Source organism: Thermobia domestica, chromosome 6 (assembly GCF_964235325.1).
Source record: "Thermobia domestica chromosome 6, izTheDome1.hap1.1, whole genome shotgun sequence".
Classification (NCBI taxonomy): Eukaryota; Metazoa; Arthropoda; class Insecta; order Zygentoma; family Lepismatidae; genus Thermobia; species Thermobia domestica.
In genome coordinates this window covers 240,318,574-240,342,393 of record NC_137459.1, presented here as the reverse complement: position 1 = coordinate 240,342,393, position 23,820 = coordinate 240,318,574, and the positions used below count along the sequence as shown (strand labels likewise).

Below are 23,820 nucleotides of genomic sequence, written 5' to 3'. Positions count from 1 at the left end.
CGTTAACAAAAATTCTGAGAAGAGTATTGTGGAACGTGGTGAAGAACATCAATTGAAACAGCTCTGAAATTGTATATCTAACTTAAGTGTTTACTTTTTATTTCATTTGTGTATGTTACTCTTCCTGAAATCCTGGAAGTCGAAAACTATAAACATTGTTTTTAATTATAGGTAACTATCTTGTTTCCCTGTTTCACAATGGAAGAAATGCAATACAGTCCAGAGTCTGAAATCGGGATGAATCGGATGGAATTATTCCAAGATATCTCACATTATAATAGACGATTCTCAGGCGAACCACGAAGTGTAAGAAAATACATTATTTTTCTTTTATGCATAAAGGTAACCAAGAAAGTTCTGTCGCTTATCCACCACCTTTGAACATTGATATGTACCTACCTGGAAGGTCAAAAATAGTCCCCATCAGCATTGACAACCTTCTGCCAACGTTCTGGAAGGCCATGGATTCCATCAAGGTAGAATTTGGTGGGCCGTGAAGCGAAGAACGTATCAAGTGCATTTTGCACCTCTAATAGGGATTTGAACTGGCGACCTCTAAGGTGATTGTTCAAGGAATGGAACAGGTGATAATCGGAGGTGTGTCCCGGGTCATCCTAGCCACGTGGGGCTTAGCGTTGTCCTCTAACAGGAGGACCCCTTTGCGATTCAAAATTGCTGGCTCCAGAGTTTTTTTTTTTTTTTTTTTTTTTACGTGGCTCAACTGTTGACAGTACACAGTTGCATTGATCTCTGACCAGCTGGTAGCAGTTCCCGATGCACGATGCCGCGAGCAGTTCACCAAACACACAGGAGGACCTTCTGGTGCAGTGCTGGTTTCAGCTGTTTTGGAACCTGTTCATGGGATGCTAACCAGTGATGATGGTGCCGTGGAGCTTCGTACAGAACGCATGTCATCACCTTGTCCAGAAATGGCTCCTTCCTCAGACGAGACCGCAAAAAAACATAGATGTCTGCTCGTCTTGCCTTCTGGCCCGGAGCCAAATCATGTGGGATCCATCGACCCACTTGTAGTGCTTCGCAAGTTGATGGAGGTGTTGTCGAATTGTTTCTCCACAGACACTGAATTGTAGTTCCAGTTCCTCACATGTCTGGCCACTGTTCGCCTCAATTGCTGTCAGAAGATCCTCATTTTGTATATGTGTTGGTCTTGTGGCATATGGTGCGTCTTCGAGTGTTTCGTCACTTTTTAAACTCATTGAACCACCACTGCACTGTCTACGTAGTCACGACACCCTCACCAAAGGCCTGGCATATCTTCCGCCCCGCTGCAGCGGCGTTTGACCCTAGTTTGAACTCGTACAACATAGATGCCCTCATCACGCTCTGTGGAGGTCCCATGTTCACTCGGTCCTTACGCAAGTTGACGGTGAAACTGAATTGCCACAACCAGGTAGTATGTTGGATATACCCACACCAACAATTGACCTTCACCTTATCTCCATTCACATTGAACTCACGGTGTGAGGACCAATTCAACACAGACCTCCAGAAAAAGCGACAAAACTTTCTTGGTTACCTTAATATATGTAGTTCTTTAATGTGTGTTCATGGAGAGATAGACATAGTTCTTAAGAGGATATCATGATTTTTTTTTCTTTCTTTAATGTAATGTTTACTAGCTGAGAAAGATATTCTTCTTCCAGTAACTTGTAAGATTGATGCAATAAATTTGAAATGTACAGATCTCTAGACTGGTCGGGAAATCGTTGAGACGAACTCAAGTCCCGGAAGTGTTATACTAAAGTTGCTCCTCAATACAGTTGTACAGAAGAAGCATCTCTTTTTGCGTCCGTCATTTTAAGTCCATACAAGTGAATGATATACTCATATTCTCCAAAGCAAGAACGCCCATATATCAAATTTGTTGCTTGTTCATTCAGCAAACTTCCCTCTCCCAATCTTTCCATTCGCTTTATTGACTTACTTCCTCACAGGGACGGCGTTAAGGATGGGCGGGGGTGGGCGACCGCCTACCCGATGGATGTCCTCGCCCACCCCAACAGAAGTAGAATAATGAAGGTGACCAGTGCCGGATTTAGGTTTGATAGGGCCCTAAGCTATTGAAGATAATGGGGCTCTTTGTATTTCTAGCTTTCTTTTTCAGCGACAAAATTTCGCCTTTTTGGTTTGAATATATGCTATATGGTAATTTATGAACCTAATGCATATCTAAATACGTTTTCGTATATATTTCGTTAACTTAACTTACTGTTTAGAGACATTACAGAAAAACTGTAAAATTTGTAAAATTAGCGATAGTTTAATTTGGTCCCAATAAAGCCCCTTGCCGATCTTCTCTCTTTTCTTTTTGCACTAACTATGATCAACGCTCAACGCCATGCTTCTACAATATGTGGAGGCCGCATCATTTCTCATTTCAAGTTGCTTCTATTCAGTTGGGTAAAGTTTGAAATGTTTCCAGGGATCCGATGTAAGTAAATACAGTCTGAATATCATTCAGGGTTGGTAATTACTACCTGAAGCTCAACTAATCGTGTGAGGTTTAGCCAGGTCAGGTTACTAGAATAACTCAAAATGGAATGCAAGCAACCCTCGAAGATTACACAAAATGCAATAGACACAAATTCGCTGGAAGCAGAGGCGAATCTAGAAGGTTAAAACTGGAGGAGGGACAACTAAAATCCAGATTATGATAGATATGCAAAATCCAGATATCGTGAGTTTACTATAAACTTCCAAAAATATGTAAGTAATGAATTCAATTATTTTTGTCATTCAAGAAACTAGGGGCTTGGACCTCTCAGGCCCCTGGTTAGATACGTCTCTGGCTGAAAATCATAAAAATATCGTTGAAAAACCTAACTGTTGCAACAAAATTATTATAAGACCTATAAATGTAGGTAGCATCTTTTTACTGCGACGTGAAAAGATGTTGGTACCTTGCATTGCTATGTAGTAACTAGTGCCGATAACCTAATGCATTCAGCCTGGTGCATACTAAATTACACAAGGTAAATTCGAGCAGTTCTGAACGTAACAATACATAAATACTGTTAATATATACAAACGAACGACTTATATGCCTATAACGAATGGATGAAATCATTATGATTCGTGCTCCTATTCTTTCCTTTAGTCAGGGGTGGATCCATTCTGAATGTTTGGGAGGGCAGTCGTTCGAAGTCAACATGTTTTATTTTACGTTTATAATACAAAGGTGAAAATTCTTAGGATAGGTTTTATTTTTAAAATAAAAAATATTCAATTCTGGAGGCGATCGCCCCCTGGATCCGCCCCTGCCTTAAGTGATCCATTATTGCACTCCATAGATCACTATATGAGCTCCTCCGTGGCTAAGCGGATAGCGTACGCACCTTTGGTGTGGAAGACTCGGGTTCGATTCCCGGCGGGAGCTCATGTGGTTCGGATTCCATGTTAATCAGTAGGTCCCGTCTCATATAGCCTGCTGAAAGGGACGTTAAACTCAAAATCAACTCAACTCTATAGATCACTATGAAAATCAGTGCCAAGTTCTAAAAGTTATGAAAATACTTCTGCACATTACTTTTCATACGTACAGAGAAAATATCTATAATTTCGCGATATAAAGATTATTGCCGCTTAGGGCTGTAATTCCTTTATATTTTACTATTATTTCGCGAGCTTGTCGTTTTATGCCTTCTGAAACAAGATCCCCATTACAAGCGTAGCTGGGAAACGAGGGTTCCATTATAAGCGGGGCTGGGCAACGGAAATCCCATTGCAGGCGAGTTGGAAAATAGGGCCCTATTACTTGCTTCATGAGAGCTTAATACATAACAGTACAGAACATCGTTGTTGTATGTGCGTTTTATCTTATTTGTTTTTTCTTATTATTTGGAAATGACATTACAGCCATTTTTTCTTTAAATTTTTTTGGGCCCCCAAGAGAGCGGGACCCTAAGCTATAGCTTGCTTAGCTTATACGTAAATCCAGCACTGAAGGTGACATCCTGTACTTCAAAAGCAATAGGCATTACTTTCGATTTTAATGTAATAGGTTCTAGGACTCTGTTTAACTCTGCAATGAACAATGATTTTAAGACAGATACTTGTAATACAATGATGCCAAAAGTCGTGATTAATGAATTAAAGTTTAACACACACACACACAATCGTGCTATTGAAACGCCAGCGTTTGTATGTGCTGCACTGAAAAAAAGAAAGGAAATGCTTTTTAAAACGTCGACTAAATAATGGACAGGACTGGCCAGTATTATCTCTTGTCTCATTTCAGAAAGAAAGGGAGGGGAGTAGTGCTTTGTGTCGGCGCTATAGCTTCTTATAAAAGGGTTGCAACTTGCAATGTACCGCATGTCTTACCCGTGTGGCATTAAACAGATTTGTAAGAACCCTTATTATTAGCATTGTTGAGTTGATCTCTGTTGCGTTCAGAAGTCTCTTCGGTCGGTGCATGTTCAGCTAATATGTCGAAAATCTTATCAGCGATCTCTTCTCATTCTCAGTGTCTTCCTCGTGTTCAAAGAAGCGCGATTTTCAATCCGTTGACGTTAGTGATAATCTTTCTTCAATAGAGAAAAAGACAACAACAAAAAAATATATATACAAATACATGTGACAACCAGGATTCGCAATTTGAACTGTTCGATTTCGAAGAAAGTGAAAATGAACTAGACGCTGGAGAGAGCGAAGACGACAGCATTGCTTCTGAAGATACTGATTTATATTTTTTTTCTCTTGCTTTCTTGTAATAAATCCTTCAAAGGTAAAAATGTTTGCAGTAGCCTATTTTATCCTTGTTTCACTTTACCTACTTGTTGAGTATTTTGTTATTAACGAAAAGTAGAGTATTATCTGTTAGTCTGTATTGTTTGAACCTTCTTTTATTTCTATGCATTTATGTGCATTCTTGGAGGGAGAGGAGGTAAAGCTTGTCTTGAACTTCATAGAGGTAGTGTGTCTGCCACGCGAAATTCGGTAGGTCGAGCATATAGCCACGAACTCCCGCAGCCCATCCTACGTCCTGCATTTCTTCTGTCCCACCAGGCGAATGCTGGAATTGCACCTTCTATAAGGCAAAGACAACCGTTTTCCACATCCTTGTTCCTCCCCTATTTCGGTCTAAGCCTTAGCTAACTAAAGAGTATAAAAATTGAAATTTAATCATTGTCAAAAAATGTCTACATTGCCCAGTTCTCATTTTCATTGTTCGCCCACCCGGCAACTAGGTTCGCCTCTTTCCGCCCACCCCATCAAGCGTTCCTGGTGCCGTCCCTGCTTCCTCATGTTTTAAGGACAAAATTTTCAATAATTTGTGCAAGTGAACGAGATGTTTGTATCCTATGTATCAAAATGTCTAATACACCATATTTCATGTCTTTATGTGGAATGTTTAAAAAGAAACAGATAGTAATCCTGCCTACCCCAGTTCCCCGAATCACGTGTAACGGGACTTTACAAAGGTTGTTCAGCCTACGTTTGGCCGATTTCGTTCCTTCCCCCTCCCGGGCAGAATGGACTCACCGACCTGGCCCGTGGAGTCTGCAGTGTTGTGCAGTAGCTTCCTGGGAACGGAGTTGTTTTTCCGCGCGGACGACAATAACGCACAAAACAGGACCATTGTTGTGAGTGTTGTGTTAAATTTGTTTCCAAGTGTGTGGGTTTCCGCTCTGTGACCAAAATGCCGCCCAAACTAAGCCGGTTTTGGGAAGGCTATGTTGCGGCTCTTTATGACGCCCACTTTAGTGTTTCTGCCATTAGAAAACAGTGCAAGAAGAATGGTTGCAACATCACTTTAAGTGGAATAAAAAATGTTATTAAACAGTACAAGGGCAACGAAGCTGCACCATTTGAATCACCAACGAAGTTGCCTAGGAAGTGAGAATGCACCAAGGCCACTTCCACCATGCAGAGGAAACTTCGCAAAATGGCACTGCAAGAAAATCCGCCAACACAAAGGTGTGTGGCTAATCGTCTTGACGTGTCTTTGGGGACTGTGAGCCGAGCGTTATACCATCAACTCAAGCTGGAAAAAGTCATGAAAGCTCGCGGCCATCTTCTCACGGATGCCCACCAAAAGGAACGAAAGTGTAACGCCCGGAAGCTGTACGAACGGCATCTGGCAAAACAATGGTGGATGTACGTCGTAACGCTCGATGAACCATGGATTTACCTTTCCGACTGCGGCAAACCGAGAGCCATCATGTACCGAGAGAAAGGCGCCAAGAACTTCAGAAGGTGGGTTCGTGTCTGTAAAAAATCCTTCCCAAAAGGGTTCATGGTTGTTACTGGCTACTGTTACCGAGGTAAACTGAAGATTCGTAGGGTGGCGAAGAACTGCAAAATAAATTCGCAGTGTTTTCAGGAGCAGATCATGCGGCCGATCTACGAGCATGAGATTCCAACAATGTACGGAAATGACGCCAATCTGGTGCGCATTCACATGGACAAGGCTTCATCACATACCTCACGATCGTCCCTCGCATTCTACAGGGAGATGGAGCAGGCAAGTGGTATACAGGCGATAACTTTCAATGAGGTACCTATTAAATCTCCAGATGCAAGTCCTATGGACTATTGTGGATTTGGATTGCAGAAGCGGGCTTTGGGAAAACGGCGTGTGACAACTGTGGAAGGACTTTGGAAAGCTGTGCAAAGAGAATGGGACAAGATTCCCCTCCCAGTTCTTCAGAGAAGCCTATTACAGTGGAAACGCTGTCGGGCTATTGTTAGGAACCAAGGAAACAAACACATCGAGCACTTACGGACCTGGTGCCATGGATTCTTCTAAATTTTTAGGTAAGTCGAAATTGGCCAAGTGTAGACTGAACAACCTCTGTAAAACATAGTTCAGAGGAATGTGATGTCCATGTACTGTGTATCAAAAATCCCCGACATATCTAGTTTCATGTTGCATGTAGTGGTTAAGATATAACTTGGTCTGCTATATTAAATTCGTGGAAGTGAATGAAACAGTTTTATTCTCTAAGACAAATAACAATCATATACCAAATTTCGTTCCTTAGTTTTATTTATGTGCAAATTGCGTTACTTTTATTCATTTTTATATGTATGATATTTATGTATAATTTTTCTGTTCTCACTTCCATGCCTGAATAACAAATACTATTCTTGGATTTGATTGGCTATAGTACCCTGTTGCAAATATGGGTGCCCTTTTGTAACCAGGTAGCTAACACACGTAGTTTCTGTGCTTGTGGTCCCTGGTTCGATTTCCGGGAGGGGTGCTTGCTACAGATACAAACTCGAGTATTGGTTCGGATCACACTTTAAATAGTCTGTGCTTGAAAAGGGCGTTCAGCTCCATCAATGGATCGATCTACACTGCAAATCCGAATCCATGCACAGAATAAAATAGCTTACTCTCATTTTACTTGCATTTTAAAATGCGTAGTTTTAAAAGAAAGAAAAAATAATAATAGAATAGTGATATACATGAAAGGATATTCATAGTTGTCAGAACTGTTATCGTTCAAAGGATGTCGCTCTGCATGATAATTTGAAATCTTCCCCAAACATCAATTTTGAATTAATGTAGATAGTTCTAGTGAACAAGTCAAACCAAAACAAGGAGGATATGCAGTGAAGATGAAGTGATACAACTGTTTATTTGCTTATATCAGGTACGGATGTGAAAATGGGTAGTATAGAATAACTGCTAACAATTCCAGCCGAGCCATAGGTAAACTTAACTTCAGAATGTGTGTTTACGTATATTGTTTTGTTTTTCCTTCCTACCATCTTTTCTTGCTTACTCTGTGGCTTTAGCATCCTTTTCTTTATTTTTGAACTTAAATATTTTTATTCCTACCCATAACATGTAAATGTTTTTATGTAAAAATTAAAATAAAAGGTACTTACATAATAGTTTTGAACTCGAACACACTAACGTTATAAAAATGGAAACTTAACTTTCCATCATCAAATGGCTCGTCAAGGCGTGTGTGAGACGGGGAGAGAAAGTGCCGGTCATGTATCAGTATCGACCCTTTTGCACAGTATGGCTATGTGGAAACGAAAAAATGTGACAGGAAAAATTGTGGTCGAAAAAAAATAGCGTAAAAACGAACAAAGTAAAATACTGACGTGGATTAGGTAGATTAAGGACTTGAGGTGACTTTTTTTTGCAATAAACTATCGTGGTTACATTCTGCTGTTTTGCACCATGCAGCAGATGGATCAATTTTTACATTTTTTCAGTTATAAAAGATTGAAGGTTTAGGAGTGAATTACTGAATAGTTAATGCGAAATCGACTGATGAATTTGTACTTCAGAGTAGGACAAGGGAAAGTAAGATGGGTTTAAATGATTGACAGCTATATTATAGTGATTCGTGATTTATTGCTCAACAACATAAGCACTTATTATACGTTTTCTTTTAAAAAACCAAAGTTAATTACTTCCCTATCACAAAAAATAAAAAAAAATAAACCTTGGTTGCTTCTTTCCCAGAGCTACTCGTGCGTTATTCTTAATATTAATTATTCAGTTATGTTTCATGCATCAAGTTTACAAATCCCATTTGTCAATGAGTCAATTTTTCTCATTTTGTTTAATTTATTATTGGCAGGAGGGGGCGCGGTGGCTCAGTGGTAGAGCGTTCACCTCTGGTGCTTGGGGTCCCGGGTTCGATCCCAGCCCCCGCCAAGTGAACTTTGTGGTGGACAAACACCGTGCTCGTGGGTTTTCTCGGGGTTCTCCCGTTTCCCCCCACTTTCTTCATTCCACCATTTCACTCATCTCTCATCATCACCGTCTCCTTTAGCCTAACTGGCATAACCGTGGGACGTAAAACTCAAAGATTTCATTTCATTTTTATTATTGGCAGGCCACATGCTAAAAAAAAAAAAAAAAAGCACGTATACTGTAACTCACGATTTTTCGCATGTATTCCATTTTCCTTACGTTTATGAGTAAAATTCAGTTATTAGTATGTGGAGATAAGAGAAAGCTATCCATCTAAGGAGATATTTCCAAAAAATATAATAAAAATATAAGCAAAAAACAAAATTATGCTCGGTTTTGTGTATGCTGGCAATCATGCTTTTGAGGAATTTTTGCAGTAGCAGAGCATGATGCGAAGGGAAATTGACAATAGTCAGTGAACTAGCTGGCGGAAGGAACTGGAAAGCGGATTAAAATATTGAATTTATTTGTTTAAACCTAATGTCTAGATTGTCTGCCAAATATAAATTAGCTTCTGTAACCAAAATGTACGAAAATATAGAATGAAACTGGAAAACTCTTATCTTAAGGTTCGAAGCGATACGCACCATGGTTATGAGCATTATTAGTTAACAAAAAGAGAACAAACAGAAAGTAGTCTCAGTGGATAGAGTGGCGGACTAGTAGTTCTTACACTATTTTGACACCAGATCGAATCCCATGCTAAGAATAAGAACCGAAACCATATAATAAGGAAATAACTTATTGATACTATTCTTTAATCGACGTATTTATTCAGCATTTGAATACTATTTGTAACAGCGATTGTTTTCAGTTTATGGTATTGTATGTTTACTACTTCTCCCCTGCCCATTCTTGAACATCAGACCAACTCACTTCGGATTTGTGTGTTAGGAATAGGAAAAAGAACATACGCGACCTTCACAGTCTTTCCAGTCTTACCCCTTGTTTGCACCAAACAGGACGTTATCTAATGAAGTAGAATAGCTTGTTGTCATGAAAAAAGGGAAGAAAGAAAAAAAGCTGATGTCAAATCGTTTGTGTGTGTGTGTGTGTGTGTTTGTGCGCGCGCGCTTGTTTTTTTTTTTTTTTTTCATTTTAGAATATTGACTTTCTCTTTTTTTTTCTTTCTTTCATATCCACAAGTGCAATAAATTCAATCATAAGTCTGTGTAAGGAATAAAGAATACTTTCGTTGAACAAAACTAAATTATACAGATCTATGTATGCGGAACACGAATGTTTCCAAGCCATATTTCTACATTATACAGTAGCGTAAAAAACTGATATTAAAACGATATAACAAACAGGCATAAGCTTTTTTTTCTAAAATGACAACACATTGAACGTAACTCACTAAATTTTGGGGATTAAAATTATCAGCTCACGTGTCGGTGTAGGCCTATTTCTTTTCACGTTCGAGCGACGAAAGAAGAAATTGTAGTGATAAAAATCAAATTCGAGATTTCAATAAATTCAAGTTTCACGCCGCCACATATCGAAGAAAAATGATTTTTCGATGTCTGTCCATCTATTCGTTTGTCAGTTCGTCACGCTTTTACATGCACTCAAATAGAGGCCATACTGTTCAACGTATCTGGACCAAATTCTACACATGAAGTTTTTATAACACTTTATCGTTTCGAAACCTATATCCTCCGACACCTAAAAATAAGGGTAGTTTACTGAAGGATGAACATTTAAAATAATTAAATTGTCTCAAAAACAGCTGTAAAGATTTTGCTTATTTTTTTACAAATATATATATATTATTAATAACCCTTCACCGTAGTATGAATCATTTCTCTGGAAAAAAAGATACATAAACTGTAATTTACCGTATGGGATGCGTTTTTTTTTTCGAACAATTTTCTCAATCACATTTTATAAATAAATGTATCATTAATAACCTAACAATATGACACAACTCGTTCGTCATGTAAACATTCATAAGGGGTAGGTAGTTTACTCTTAAGGTAAGCTTACCTCCGACGATTTCCCCATTAACGCCTGACGCAATTTTGTTCGTATTTCATAAATAAATGTTACATAAATAACCTAACGATATGGTATATTCCATCATCCTAAAAAGCTAGAAGTGGTATATTACTTTTCGAAGTAAGTTTTACCCTACGATTTTGTCGAGAACGACTCAGGCAATTTTGTTCGTATTTCATAAATAGCCTAGTTTATTCTTAGCTTTTGACTTTTTTTTTTTTTTTTTTTTTTTTTTTTTTTTTTTTTACGGTTTTCTCAGAGTACTCAGACGTTTTTGCTCAGTTCACGTACAATTATTTCCGTAATAATTCTAATATGACATAACTTATTTCTAACGGAAATATGACCAATGGATGCTTTACTTTTGGATTTAAGTTGCTTCGAACAAAGTTTTCCAAAACACATGATTTTATTCGCATTTCCCAAATAAATGTTTCAGTAATAGCTGCAGCGTAACACAAGTCAGTTTAAGAAATTCGAGAGAGAAAAGTCAGTACGTTTCATCCGTACCCATTTTAATATATTTTTAAATGTTACACCTAATCACAATTTTCCTAACAAAATCGAAACTCCTTTTTAAATGTGTCTTGTTGTAGCCAAATGGTTCAAGTGCATTGGTTCTGGATTTGATTCCCGGTGAGAGCTAGTGTATTTTTATTCAACACAATATCTGTTGAACATTACGGAGGGCTTGCGGACAGGTTTGCAGTGCATTTCACGGGGTTCGATGTTGTAACGATCCTAGCGAACATGTGAGCCTTTCCCCACTGTACGCTGTAAGTTAAATTCGTGCTTAATTAAAACTGTTTGTTTAAATTTAAAACTGTGAAATGAAATGAAATCTTTGTTTTACGTCCAACGGTTATGCCGGTTAGGCTAAAGGAGACGGTGATGATGAGAGATGAGTGAAATGGTGGAATGAAGAAAGTGTGAGGAAACGGGAGAACCACGAGAAAACCAACGAGGATTGTATTTATTCACCACAAAGTCCACACGGCGCGAGCTGGGATCGAACCAGGGACCCCAAGCACCGGAAATTTAAAACTGTTAACCGTTATCACCTGTGCACCACGGGCAAAAATCCGCCAGTAATTCTTTATTTTTGCCCTTTGTTTTAGCGCCATAAATGTCTTTGTTCATAAATTTCTTTGTCTATGGTTTTCCATATACGTGGCGTGGACATTAAATTTTGACTTCTACGCCATATGCATCTAATTACAAACACACCTATAGAACGAACACAACAAACTTGAAATATATTGTTTGTATATGGAAAATCATACACGCGGCGCTGCACGGGAGAGCCGTGTGTATGGAATTCCATACATATGGCAGTCAACATCCTAAGAAATGTATAATAATAAGCAATAATAATAATAAACAGAAAACGAAACAATTCGTATTTACATAATTTACTGTATTTATTTAAGCATGTAAGTGCAATGGACTTGTTATTTCTCCCTCTCTCTCTTTGAAGGCAACAACCCTTAGTGTGCCAAGACGAAGAAGAGGACTTGTAACACTCACGACTTTGGGGTGGTGTGTGGTCAGGACATGGGGTTCCTTTGTTGTTAGTCCCAGCTTTCTAGACCGGATGCAGTTATTCCCGGTAGAAAATACAAGAAAATAGACTTTTCTATTACTATTAAAGTAAATAATTACACTAATTTTCTCAATGTATACTTGTTTGGTTAACTGTATACAGACAATTGATCCGTAGAAGAATCGTTGATAATAATAAATAAAATAAACTCGACAAATATTCTTGTAAATAATAGGGAAAATTTGCGTCACACTGTTCATTTTGCTGGGCACGCCAGTATGCCGTGTTTTACCGGTTGTAGCACAGTGGAATATAGGGTATGGCTTTCTAATTTTTCTGCAACTGTTTGGGTTGGAATTATTTGAAATAAAATCTTTTTTAAGTTTTACGGCCCACGGTTATACCGGCTAGGCTAAAGGAGACGGTGGTGATAAGAAATGAATGAAATGGTGGAATAAAGAAAGTGGGAGAAAACGAAGAACCCCGAGAAAGCTCATTCACATGGTGTTTGTCCACCACAAAGTTCACTTGGTGCGAGCTGGGATCGAACCAAGGACCCCATGCACCAAAGGTGAACGCTTTATTACTGAGCCACCGCGACCCCTCTGAAATTATTTATAGGAGAGAGGGACTACTTTATGAAAACTTGATATCGAACACATTTGTTTAAAAAATACCATTTTTTCCCTTTTTCTTTTGTGTATATATATATATATGTATATATATATATATATATATATATATATATATATATATATATATATATATATATATATTAATATTGCTTATACTTTCTTTCAAGCTTTCGAATGATATTTGGCTTGTATCCTAGTTGCAATCACCCAAAGGCGAGCGGGCAAACTCGCTCCTAGTTTAAGTTCCTATTTCAGGAAAACCTAAGTCAATAATAATAATAATGATCTTAAATAAATTTAAAAAAAAAAAACTCTCTGGACTTAGTGCATTGGCACAATTCCACGAATTAAAAAGAATTTGTTTACTTATCATGTAAGTGTAGAAGGACTTAATCCCTGTTGCTTTCAATATACGAAGAAAGTGTCCAACTGTCAAATGATATGCTACATAAAATGCCCTACGCAACATCATGTAGTATAGAGTCATCATTTCTAGGTTGTCTGAAGAACACTTTTATTTCAGTAAGAAAGAAAGAAAATAGAAAATGCTCAGTTTTAACCTAGTAGAGAATTTGCAGATGTAAGGGAAAATGCACAGAATTGGGATATTAAATGTAGTTCTGATGAATGGAGTAAGACACTAAATAGTTGATTGTTTGAAATATACTGGGAGTGACCAAGTCGTTACCTGATGGAAATCGAAAGAGATACGTTAATGGTGTTAGTTTCAAACTGTTGTAGAAATGAAACATTTAAGGAAATCTCTAAAACTCTGAAATCACGTATCCAAATTGATTGATTGATAAATAAAATTCCAAAATCTGACTAAAGCAAACAAATGTATTAATAACCTGTGTTACAGTTTCAGGCATATCATTCTCATATCAAAACTACGATATAAGTAAATCATAACTATAGGTGAATTTAAAGTTCTAGAATACCAACAATTGATTTTGCTAGATGTAAATTTTGGGAAAACTCTTTAGATTCATTTATTAGTTTGTTTGTTCAATAGCTTCTCCCCTCACACGTGAGGCAGATTATAATCGGTCAAGAGTGTTTTGAAAAAATGGGGAACATCGTCCGACTGTGACTTCTGAATAATCCGTTTAGGATCAAGTCGAATCAAGGCTGCCCTACGGGAAGGTGAGAAAAGTGAGACAATTGGTCCAAGCACTGCGCTCGAGACACTCCTTCTTGTGCAAGACTTAGACTCTGCAGGAAAAGTAACACGTTTATTATTTGTAATTCATTTTTTGGGTTCAAAATATTTTGCGATATACCATCGTTTTGCAAGATATTTTTACGATTGTATACTGTTAATTTCGAAAATTGTACTCATAATGTAATACCCCATCATGGATTTGAAAAAATCAAAGTTCAAAGAAAATATCTTCATGTTTGATATAGCAAGACTATCCATAGCTTTGGATTGAATATTGTAACAAAAGAAACACTGATCAAAGCTTCAACACACACTGTATTTTAAACTATAATATGTAACGGTTTCGGATATCTAACATATCCGAAACCGTTACCTATTATAGTTTAAAATACAGTGTGTGTTGAAGCTTTGATCAGTGTTTCTTTTGTTACAATGTTTGATATGTAAGTCTCATCTTCATTATTGACCCCCAGTTTATTTTAGTCCTAGACAACGCGAATAGACGAGATGTTTCTAAGTGAAAACATTCATTTAGATGGTTAAGTAATCAGGAAATGCCTGCTGCTATTTTCTGCGGGGAACGTTTACTAGGATCTTCGTTGAGAAATTTTATACACCTTCAGGAAGTGATGTTGGTCTTCAAGATTTTGAAATAACTTTGAACATTACACCTACATACCGTTATCAATTTAATGGAAACACGACAGATGTCTGGTTGCCAACGGATAGTTAGCGATCAGTTGGTCGCGGTGTGCTAGACCATACTCAGTACTGCAAGAAAAGCAGTAAAACCGCAGTGATCTAAGCAGACGGTGATAGTAAGCGACCTCTGTGATTTCGAAAGGTATTGTTGCGGTCGGTTAGTAGTCCGACCGAGACAAAGGTGGCAAGTATGGTGGGTGTGTAGCGAAGGACAATGTCAAAGGGCTACAAACACAACAAAACCACATCGGTTAAGAGGAACGGAGTTCGAAGAAACCTTTCAGTGACAGGTCCCTCAGAGCATTAAAGCGGATCATCGCTTTAAATTATCATGCGACTGGAGTATAAGAGACGGAAGAACTCTAGCAGCACATCCCAGAACCTGTCTTTTCAATCACAGTCCGCTGCGTGTTACATAGACATGGAAATACGGAGTCGTGTTGCACGGGCGAAACCGTTTATAAAGGGCCATAGCGACTTACCAAAACCTCAATGGCGCGCCGCAAATATGCAACATGGATTTCTGATGACTGAAAACGTGTGATATGGTGTAATGAGTCATCATTAACCTTATTTCAAAGCACGTGTAGTGTTTATATGTGGCGGATGCCCAAGAGAACGTATAACCTGTAGTGTGTCTGCTCAAAGGTGAAACGACTCTGTGATACTATGGGATCACAATATCGAGGTTTTCAGAGGACTCTGTGCTGACACTTATCGGTGACGTCACTGCCTGTGATAATGCCGCCATTCTATAGGACCATGTGTATCTTATGGTCTAGATATTGTTGTTGCAATAACGCCATATTTTATGGTGATAATGGGTCTATTCACATAGCTCAAACTGTTGATGTATGGTTTGAAGAACATAAGGATGAAGTTGGACATCTGTCTAAACAACGGGTTAGAACATCCGTTTAGAATACACAAATCCGATGCAGATTTCCACCTACATTCTCTCTCAAGGAGCGTAGTGATGCACTGTAAGCGAGGTGGTGTGATATTTTACTTTTTATCATTTTCGATCTTCAAGACTCCATTTTACATCGCATTATATCTGTTCTAAGGGCAAAGGTGGTTCAACGACTGTTAATCCATTACGTTGCACTGTTTTCAAAGTGTTTCTATTCATATTGATTTGAATGTATTATGCATAGTCACCTCCATAGGTTAAAATAGTTTGAAGGAATTTGGGGGTCCGAGCCCCCAGAACCCACCCCTTGACTACGTCCCTGTCGTTTTGCCTCATTAACCATTCATTTACGTATACAACACCCAGTTTTTAAGCTACGAGGAAGAGAAGCACCCTGGATTTGTGAACTCGGAAGAACATCACCACTTCATCCAAACGTGTTCCCGAAGACGCGATAAACCGAGCAAGCCTCCCGCTTTTTTTTTAAGCCATCGAATTATTATTATTATAGATATTTTATTGATATTTTTAAAACATTAGAATTGCGTGCTTACGAGGATTCGTGTTGGGGCCCCCTCTGAAAAGAAAACCTGGATACGTGCCTGCACTGAATGATAGACATATGAGTCATGGTGTATACGGACGTGCTAGGCGATAGAATCCAGAGCATCAAGATATAGTATAAGACCACAACTTGCAGTTCTTCTTGCCGATAGATGCTATTTTTTACCTGCAATGATATGTCGGATAGTACGGTGTGTGGAATAAACGAAGTTCGGATAAGCGTGACCATGGTATATTGGTGATTCACGCAACTAAACCTGTAATATATTTGTGCAAAAAATCAGCTTTCACTCTTTAGCTAAATTTGTTGGTATGATCGCACATCTTGCCTTATAAAGTATAGTCTCATAAAGAAAAAATATTTTTAACATGCTGGAAAGCTAAAGAAAAATAACTTCCAATAGTTTGCTATATTTATCTTTTTTAATAACGGTAAACTTGTCCATTTCATCACTATAAATCACGTTTGGTACTAAGATGTCTGTGTCTGTATACATATTTCACACTTTATTGGAGACAAAATTGCTCTTTTTCCAAGAAAAGAAGATTACCAAGAAAAGAGGAAGCTATACAACAGCATAAACTGAAAACAACCGCTGTTGCCAATAGTACTCTGATCCTGAATAAATACGTCGATTAAAAGATACTATCAATAAGTTATTTCCTTATTATATTGTTTCGGTTCTTATTAAGGGTATTCACTACAGCGAAATTAAACTACCGCTAATTTTAGTTTTTTTCTGTAATATCCTAAAAATAAATAAAAATATTGGAAAAGCAGAAACGTAGTGAACTAGACAATACGATTTTGCATATGATACCGTTATCACAACTCATCTATCTGCTTTCGATTTGCAACTGTAAATAAATTTAGCATTTTTTTGCGGATTCTGCAAATAGCGGCATACCAAAACAGATAGGTGAATTGTGATAAAGGTGCAAAATCGTATTGTCTAGTTCACTGAAGATATTACAGAAAAACTCGAAAATTAGCAGTAGTTTAATTTTGCTGTAGTGAAGACCCTTAACATCAAAATTATACACTTCCTATGTTTTGTTTAAAAAAAAAAAAAAATGGCATGGGATTTGATCTGGTGTCAAAATAGTGTAGGAACTACTAGTCCACCACTCTACCCATCTAACCACGGAGACTACTTTGTTCTCTTTTTCTTAACTAATGCTCATAATGCTTCTTAAGTTATGCTCATAACCATGGTCAGTGTTGGGCAAAATCAATTTGAATTGATCAATCAATTGAAAGTAATTGATCTGAAAATTAATTGCAATTGATTTCAATTTGTAATTGACAACTAATTTCAATTGCAATTCAATCATAAAATTTGCAGTTAAATTTTCATCAATTGTTAATTGTTAATTGGTTGCCAGGCAATTGAAACATTTAATTGTCAATCGCAAAGGGTGCAATTGAAACATTTAGTTGTTAATTGCAATTGACAATTGTTAATTGCAATTGAAATCAGCAGTTAAAACTGAAGACGATAAGATGTGTGTATATTGTGTTATCCACTTGTTACTGTTTTACATATTTCAAAAAAGGTACTTATAAGAAATGCTTTATAATTACCATCCCTTCGTCCCCCTGAGAAGAAAGCCGTGAAACTCAGTATTTTTTAAATATATTATGTTTATGGTTTTATCCCCCTTGAAAGAACTCTATATGCCCATCATGCATACAATTTACGGACAAAACATTGGCTGCTAAAACAGCGGTCGAGTAAAACAGCGACTGCCTACAAAATCAGCGATTAGAAAGGTCTCAAAATTAGGGGGTAATTGGGTATAATACAGTTTCCGGGGTGGAGTATTTCCAATCATTATGGAAATACTCCAGAAACATGTCTGGAAGAAACACTGAGTGGAAGTGGGTTAAAATGGGCCTTGAAAGTGAGATGAATATGACTTTTTCTGCCATATTTGTAGGTCCTCTTTGACTCGCTTTCGGTGGCGCACAAAACGTGAAAATATGCGCAGAAAGTGTACAAAACAGGCACTAAACAATGCGAAAGTAGCGACCTCGAAATTCGATACTGGTGGGACATTTTTCTTCCCACATTAATACCCATTTTGACCCACTACCATTGATTCACAAAACGTGGAAATAGGCTTACAAAACGGTAGAAAACACGCACAAGACGATATGAAGGAAACGACCTCGAAATCGTTCCTGACGGAGCAACATTAACTTGTTCCGCCATATTTGTAGGATAACATTGACCCATTTCCGGTGATGTACAAAACGTGGAAATAGGCGCACAAAACGACACAAAAATGGCACTAAACGTTAGGAAGGAAACGACACGAAATTTTATAGTGGCGCAACAGTGGGTCATTTTTGTCCCACCTTGGAGGCCCATTTTGACCCTCTTCCAGTGACTCACAAATCTTCGAAATAGGCGCACAAAACGGTACAAAACAAGCATTAAAGGATGTGAAATTAACGACCTCGAAATTCGATAGTGGCGGAACTCTTGGTTATTTTCGTCCCATCTTGGAAGCCCATTTTGACCCACTTCCGGTGACGCACAAAACGTGGAAAAAAGGGGCACAAAACAGACACTAGACGATTTGAAGGAAACGACCTCGAAATTCGTTGGTGGCGGAACAGTGGATCATTTCCCATCTTGGAAGCCAATTTTGACCAACTTCCAGTGACGCACAAAACATGAAAATATGCGCTCAAAACGGCAAGAAACTGGCACTAAACGATGCGAAAGAAGCGAAACTCGAAATTTGTTGGTGGCGGAACAGTGGATCATTTTCGTCCCATCTTAGAGATCCATTTTAACCCACTTCCCATGACGCACAAAAGGTGGAAGTAGTTGCACAAAATACGCACAAAACGATGTGAAGGAAACGACGCCATATTTGTAGGCCTATTTTGATCCACTTGCGGTGACGAACAAAAAAGTGGAAATAGGTGTACAAAATGGCACAAAACGATGGAAAATAAACCATCTCGAAATTTGTTGGTGGCAAAACAAGTTAATGACGCCGTTGTTCATGGCATTTGACGCTGTCTCGTTATAAAAATCTAAGAAACAAAAAATACAGTGTTTCGCATTATATATCCACTACTTTCTTTTATAATAATTGCTGAAGTTTGTGTTTAGCGTTCAGAGCACAAGGAAATCAAGTTGTGAGAAAAAGAGACATAAAATTTGTACTGTAAGATTAATTACATAGAAATTTAAGTTCGTACGGTACGCTTAATTATATGGAAAATTTTATACTTTTTATCCTTTACGTTGGTCTACTTTACCTTGATTTGGGACTTTCAAATTTTATTCTTTTTTCCACTGAAAAGTATCTATAATTCAAGAAGGAAATAATTATCAATGATAATTATAATAATTATCTATATAATTGAATTCATCGTAATTTGGTCCACGACAAACACTTTACCATTTCGTACTAGCTGTTATGCCCGTTCTTAGCACGGATGAGATAAAATATCAATGTAAATAAACTGAACAACGGAAGAACAATTAAGAAACATTTCTAAAATGGAATATATTTTGTGTAAATACACATTCAACAACGTACATGTGTTTTCATTGGGAAGGCCGATGGCCGATGGGGGCTGAATTTGAACTTAAACACTATCGAGAGTGTCACTATATATCTGAGCAACCCCGATAAATATGGATTCGGTACAAATATTGGTCATTTTCTACTACTTTTACATGTCCCGGTAAAGACCCCCTTGGTTCGAATTGTGAAAAAATCGCCTCTGGCTCCCAGCCGGTGTGGGCTGTATTTGGAAGTCAACGCCTGTAGGAGTATCACCATTCATCTCAGCGACAGCGAAAACTATGAATTTGACACTAATATCTGTAATTGTGGATTATTTTTACGTCTCGTGATCCCCTTTATAATGCCCCCGTTCCTTAGCTGATGGGGGCTAAATGTGAAAGTAAACGCGGTCTTGAGTTTCACCATTGAGCTCTGCGACCCCGAAAACGATGGATTTGACATTAATATCGGTCATTTTCGATTATTTTTACATGGGTCGGAATTCCCCCTTCTGGTGACCCAAGGCCCGCATACAATGGTGGATGAATTTGAAACTCATCGCTAATGGTAGTGTCACCATTGATCTCAGCGACCGCGAAACCTATGGATTTGACACTAATATCGGTCATTTTAGATTACTTTTGCGTTTCCGATCCCCCCCCCCCTGATGACCCTCGGCCCGCAGTCGAATAGGGTGAATTTGGAAGGTGATGCAATCGGAGTTTCACCATTGATCTCAGCGACCGCGAAAACTATGAAATCGACACTAATATCGGTCATTTTCTACTAGTTTACATGTCTCGGTAAACGCCCCCCTGAGACACCCCTGGTTCGAATTTTGTCAAAAACGCTTCGTCTTCGTCTGGGGCCTGTACCAGGGTATTCGTGACCAAATTTTGGTGACTCTCGGTCAACTTGTCTGCTCCCCAGGCCGGTACCGGTAAACGTCCCCCTAAGAGGCCCCTAGTTCAAAATGTGAAAAAAAAACTAATCGTCTTGATCTGGGGCCTAGACCAAGGTACCCGTGAACAAATTTTGGAAACTTTCGGCCCACTCGTCTGGTCCATAGGCCGCACACAGACAGACACACAAACAAACTCTTTATTACATTTATATTAGAAAGGTCAGATCCACCGTTATTGTAATAGAGCAGTGCTTTAGCGATTGATCGTAGAAATTCAAACTCCGATGAGTGATAATTTCATAGCCTTGTTTTATTACAAGTTTAAACTCTTTAATCAGTAGATAAGAGGGCGTGAATCATGGTTCAGAGTTGATGACAATGGGTTTTGGTTGATCTGTAGGTCACAGTGGGTCACGATGGGTGGTGGATCAGTTGGTCATGGCTAAAGTTTTCATTGCCCCACGCCCTCTCTCAACTACAGTGTTGAAAATTAATCAGTGAAAATCAATTTCAATTGATCAATCAATTGAAAGTAATTGCTGTGGAAATCAATTGCAATTGAATTAATTGCCAATTAATTTCAATTGCGATTGAATGACTGAATTCAATTGCAATTACTTTCAATCGGTTGATTAATTGCAATTGATTTTCCTTTATTAATGGCCAACTGCAATTAATAATTGACCATTACTTACTTCAATTGTTAATTGCAATTAACAATTAAATTTACAGATTAATTGTTAATTGAATTGAAATTTGCCCAACACTGACCATGGTGCGTATCGCTTTGAACCTTAAGATAAGAGTTTTCCAACTTCATTCTATATTTTCGTACATTTTGGTTACAGAAGCTAATTTATATTTGGCAGACAATCCAGACATTAGGTTTAAACAAATAAATTCAATATTTTAATCCGCTTTCCAGTTCCTTCCGCCAGCTAGTTCACTGACTATTGTCAATTTCCCTTCGCATCATGCTCTGCTACTGCAAAAATTCCTCAAAAGCATGATTGCCAGCATACACAAAACCGAGCATAATTTTGTTTTTTGCTTATATTTTTATTATATTTTTTGGAAATATCTCCTTAGATGGATAGCTTTCTATTATCTCCACATACTAATAACTGAATTTTACTCATAAACGTAAGGAAAATGGAATGAATGCGAAAAATCGAGTGTTACAGTATACGTGCATTTTTTTTTTCCCCAAAGCATAGGGATACAAGCAATTAGTTTAAAAAAAGCGGGAATGCAAAATGAATCAGTTAGAAGAAATTAGTGAAAACATAATGATACACATTAAAGAAACTATCGATTAACGGTTCATCAAATAGAGATGGGAAGGGAAAATGGGAAATCAAAGAACAGGAAAATAGCTGTGAAAGCAATCAGTTTCAGAGAGAGAGAGAGAGAGAGTCCTGAGATTCAGAGTGTAAATCGTTATTTGAATATACTTGACAAAAGTCCTGAGTATAACAGAATAAAATATGGAGGATTGACAAGTTTAAATTGAAGGCTTTATTTATCGCTTCATATCGTTTTTTATAATAAAAAAATAATATAAGGCTATATAAATGAAGTACTTAAGATATAAAACGTCGGTTTATTTTGTGTTTTAATCCTGCGAGGTTGCTTACATATTTTAAGTAACTAGAAGCTGCAGAAAAATATGTTTTAAGGCATTAAATATGCCTATCTGAAAAGATAGCATCAAGAAGGAATTGTATAACTAAGAGGTGGAATGAATTTACTGGTAATAAATCTACAGGCGAAGTAGGAGTAACTAAACAGGAGCATTGTACTTCTCAATGCATCATTAATATAATATAGACTCAACTTACATTTTCCTATTTTGTTTATATTTTCACGTATGTTTTTTCTTCCTTTTACTATCACATTATTTACTTTTTCTCTTCCAGCTTTGCTTTGCTTTACTTTTTAATGCTTCAAAGTATCATTCCTTTTTTTAAGCATGAATTTTTTGTTTTTCACAGTTTCAATGTTGTCCACACTGTATGTATAAGGATTATTTGCGAAACAGTTAGTTGGTGAAAGGTAATAAGAAATCACTAGATAAGAAATTCAAATACTTTTGTAGCGTAGATAACGATATGTAAATCCAGTTCATGTAGAATTCAGTCTGTTTACTGTTAACTAACTTTTGTTTTGCTTGTTGTGTTTACCTGTAGTTGAAATCAAAGTTGTACCAGTGTTTTTCTCCATGATACAAATTTCTGTCGTTTTGTCTGTGTTTTCGCTAGTCTTTATGTATTCATTCGTGTAGACACATTCTTCGCTTTAATTTTTGTAGGTCTATTTTCTTTTCAAACTTCTAAAAGTGTACGAGATGTGGTCGAAAAGTATCCAACTTAATCAACCTACAGGAAAGATGCGTCGATTACCATGGAATTTCACATTCAACTTTTCCGAAAATACTTCTGAAATTCACTTTTGGAGATTGCTATTGTTTCGGTGCCTCTTCGTAGATTTCTTCGACATTCTCAAAACAAGTTCTTTAATACCGATTTGAGTTGAGGGAACAGTCGAAAGGCCTAGAAGGATGAATAGCTGCATGGAACTGGTGGACGGGAATGTGTTGGAATTTTGTCATGAAAATTATGGACAGTAGCATGGTTCGTATATTTACTTACGTACATGAAGGGTGCTTACTATTGTTACTATTGTACTCTTAGCTTTCGGCTACCTGTACACTATAGGTTAAAATCGTGCTTAACTAAAACCTCAAATTGTTTGTATCCATCAAATTTATTTGCTGATTTTTAGTTAGTCCACCAACACCCCAAACTCCATACTATATTTATGTAATTATTCAAGGACTTCATTATACATGACATTGTGTTGATTTAAATCATTGAGTAGCAAGCGATAGCGCAGTAGCGACATCTATTATCGTGACTGTATTATTAGGAATTAGCATGACGCACAGACTGAAACATTTTAATCAGGTTGTCTAAAACGTGTTGAGCCTTCAGAGGTCAAAATTGAGAATACATATATTACGATTTGAAAATAACATTATGAAGCCACCTCTATGCACCATTTTGATTGATGATTTTCTGTGAACACCACAATCCCATCGCTATTTAAAAAAAAAAAAAAAAAAAAAGTCTGGAATTGGTCTTTAAAAAAGGGGGGCAGGTGGTTTTCATAGG

At 37.6% G+C, this 23,820-nt stretch overlaps 1 protein-coding gene across 3 annotated transcripts in view; it reads left to right on the top strand.

Annotated features, from left to right (window-relative positions):
* LOC145688438 (E3 ubiquitin-protein ligase RNF170-like) overlaps positions 1 to 23,820 on the top strand; it is a 70,869-nt gene that overhangs the window by 36,682 nt on the left and 10,367 nt on the right. For 2 of the 3 annotated variants that reach the window (XM_081762671.1, XM_081762670.1), the window contains exon 5: positions 172 to 306. In XM_081762671.1, coding sequence (XP_081618797.1) covers positions 172 to 306 — 135 coding nt within the window. Of the gene's footprint in view, positions 1 to 171; positions 307 to 22,641; positions 22,703 to 23,820 lie in introns of all 3 variants that reach the window. The other variant, XM_081762672.1, reaches the window with a different exon arrangement.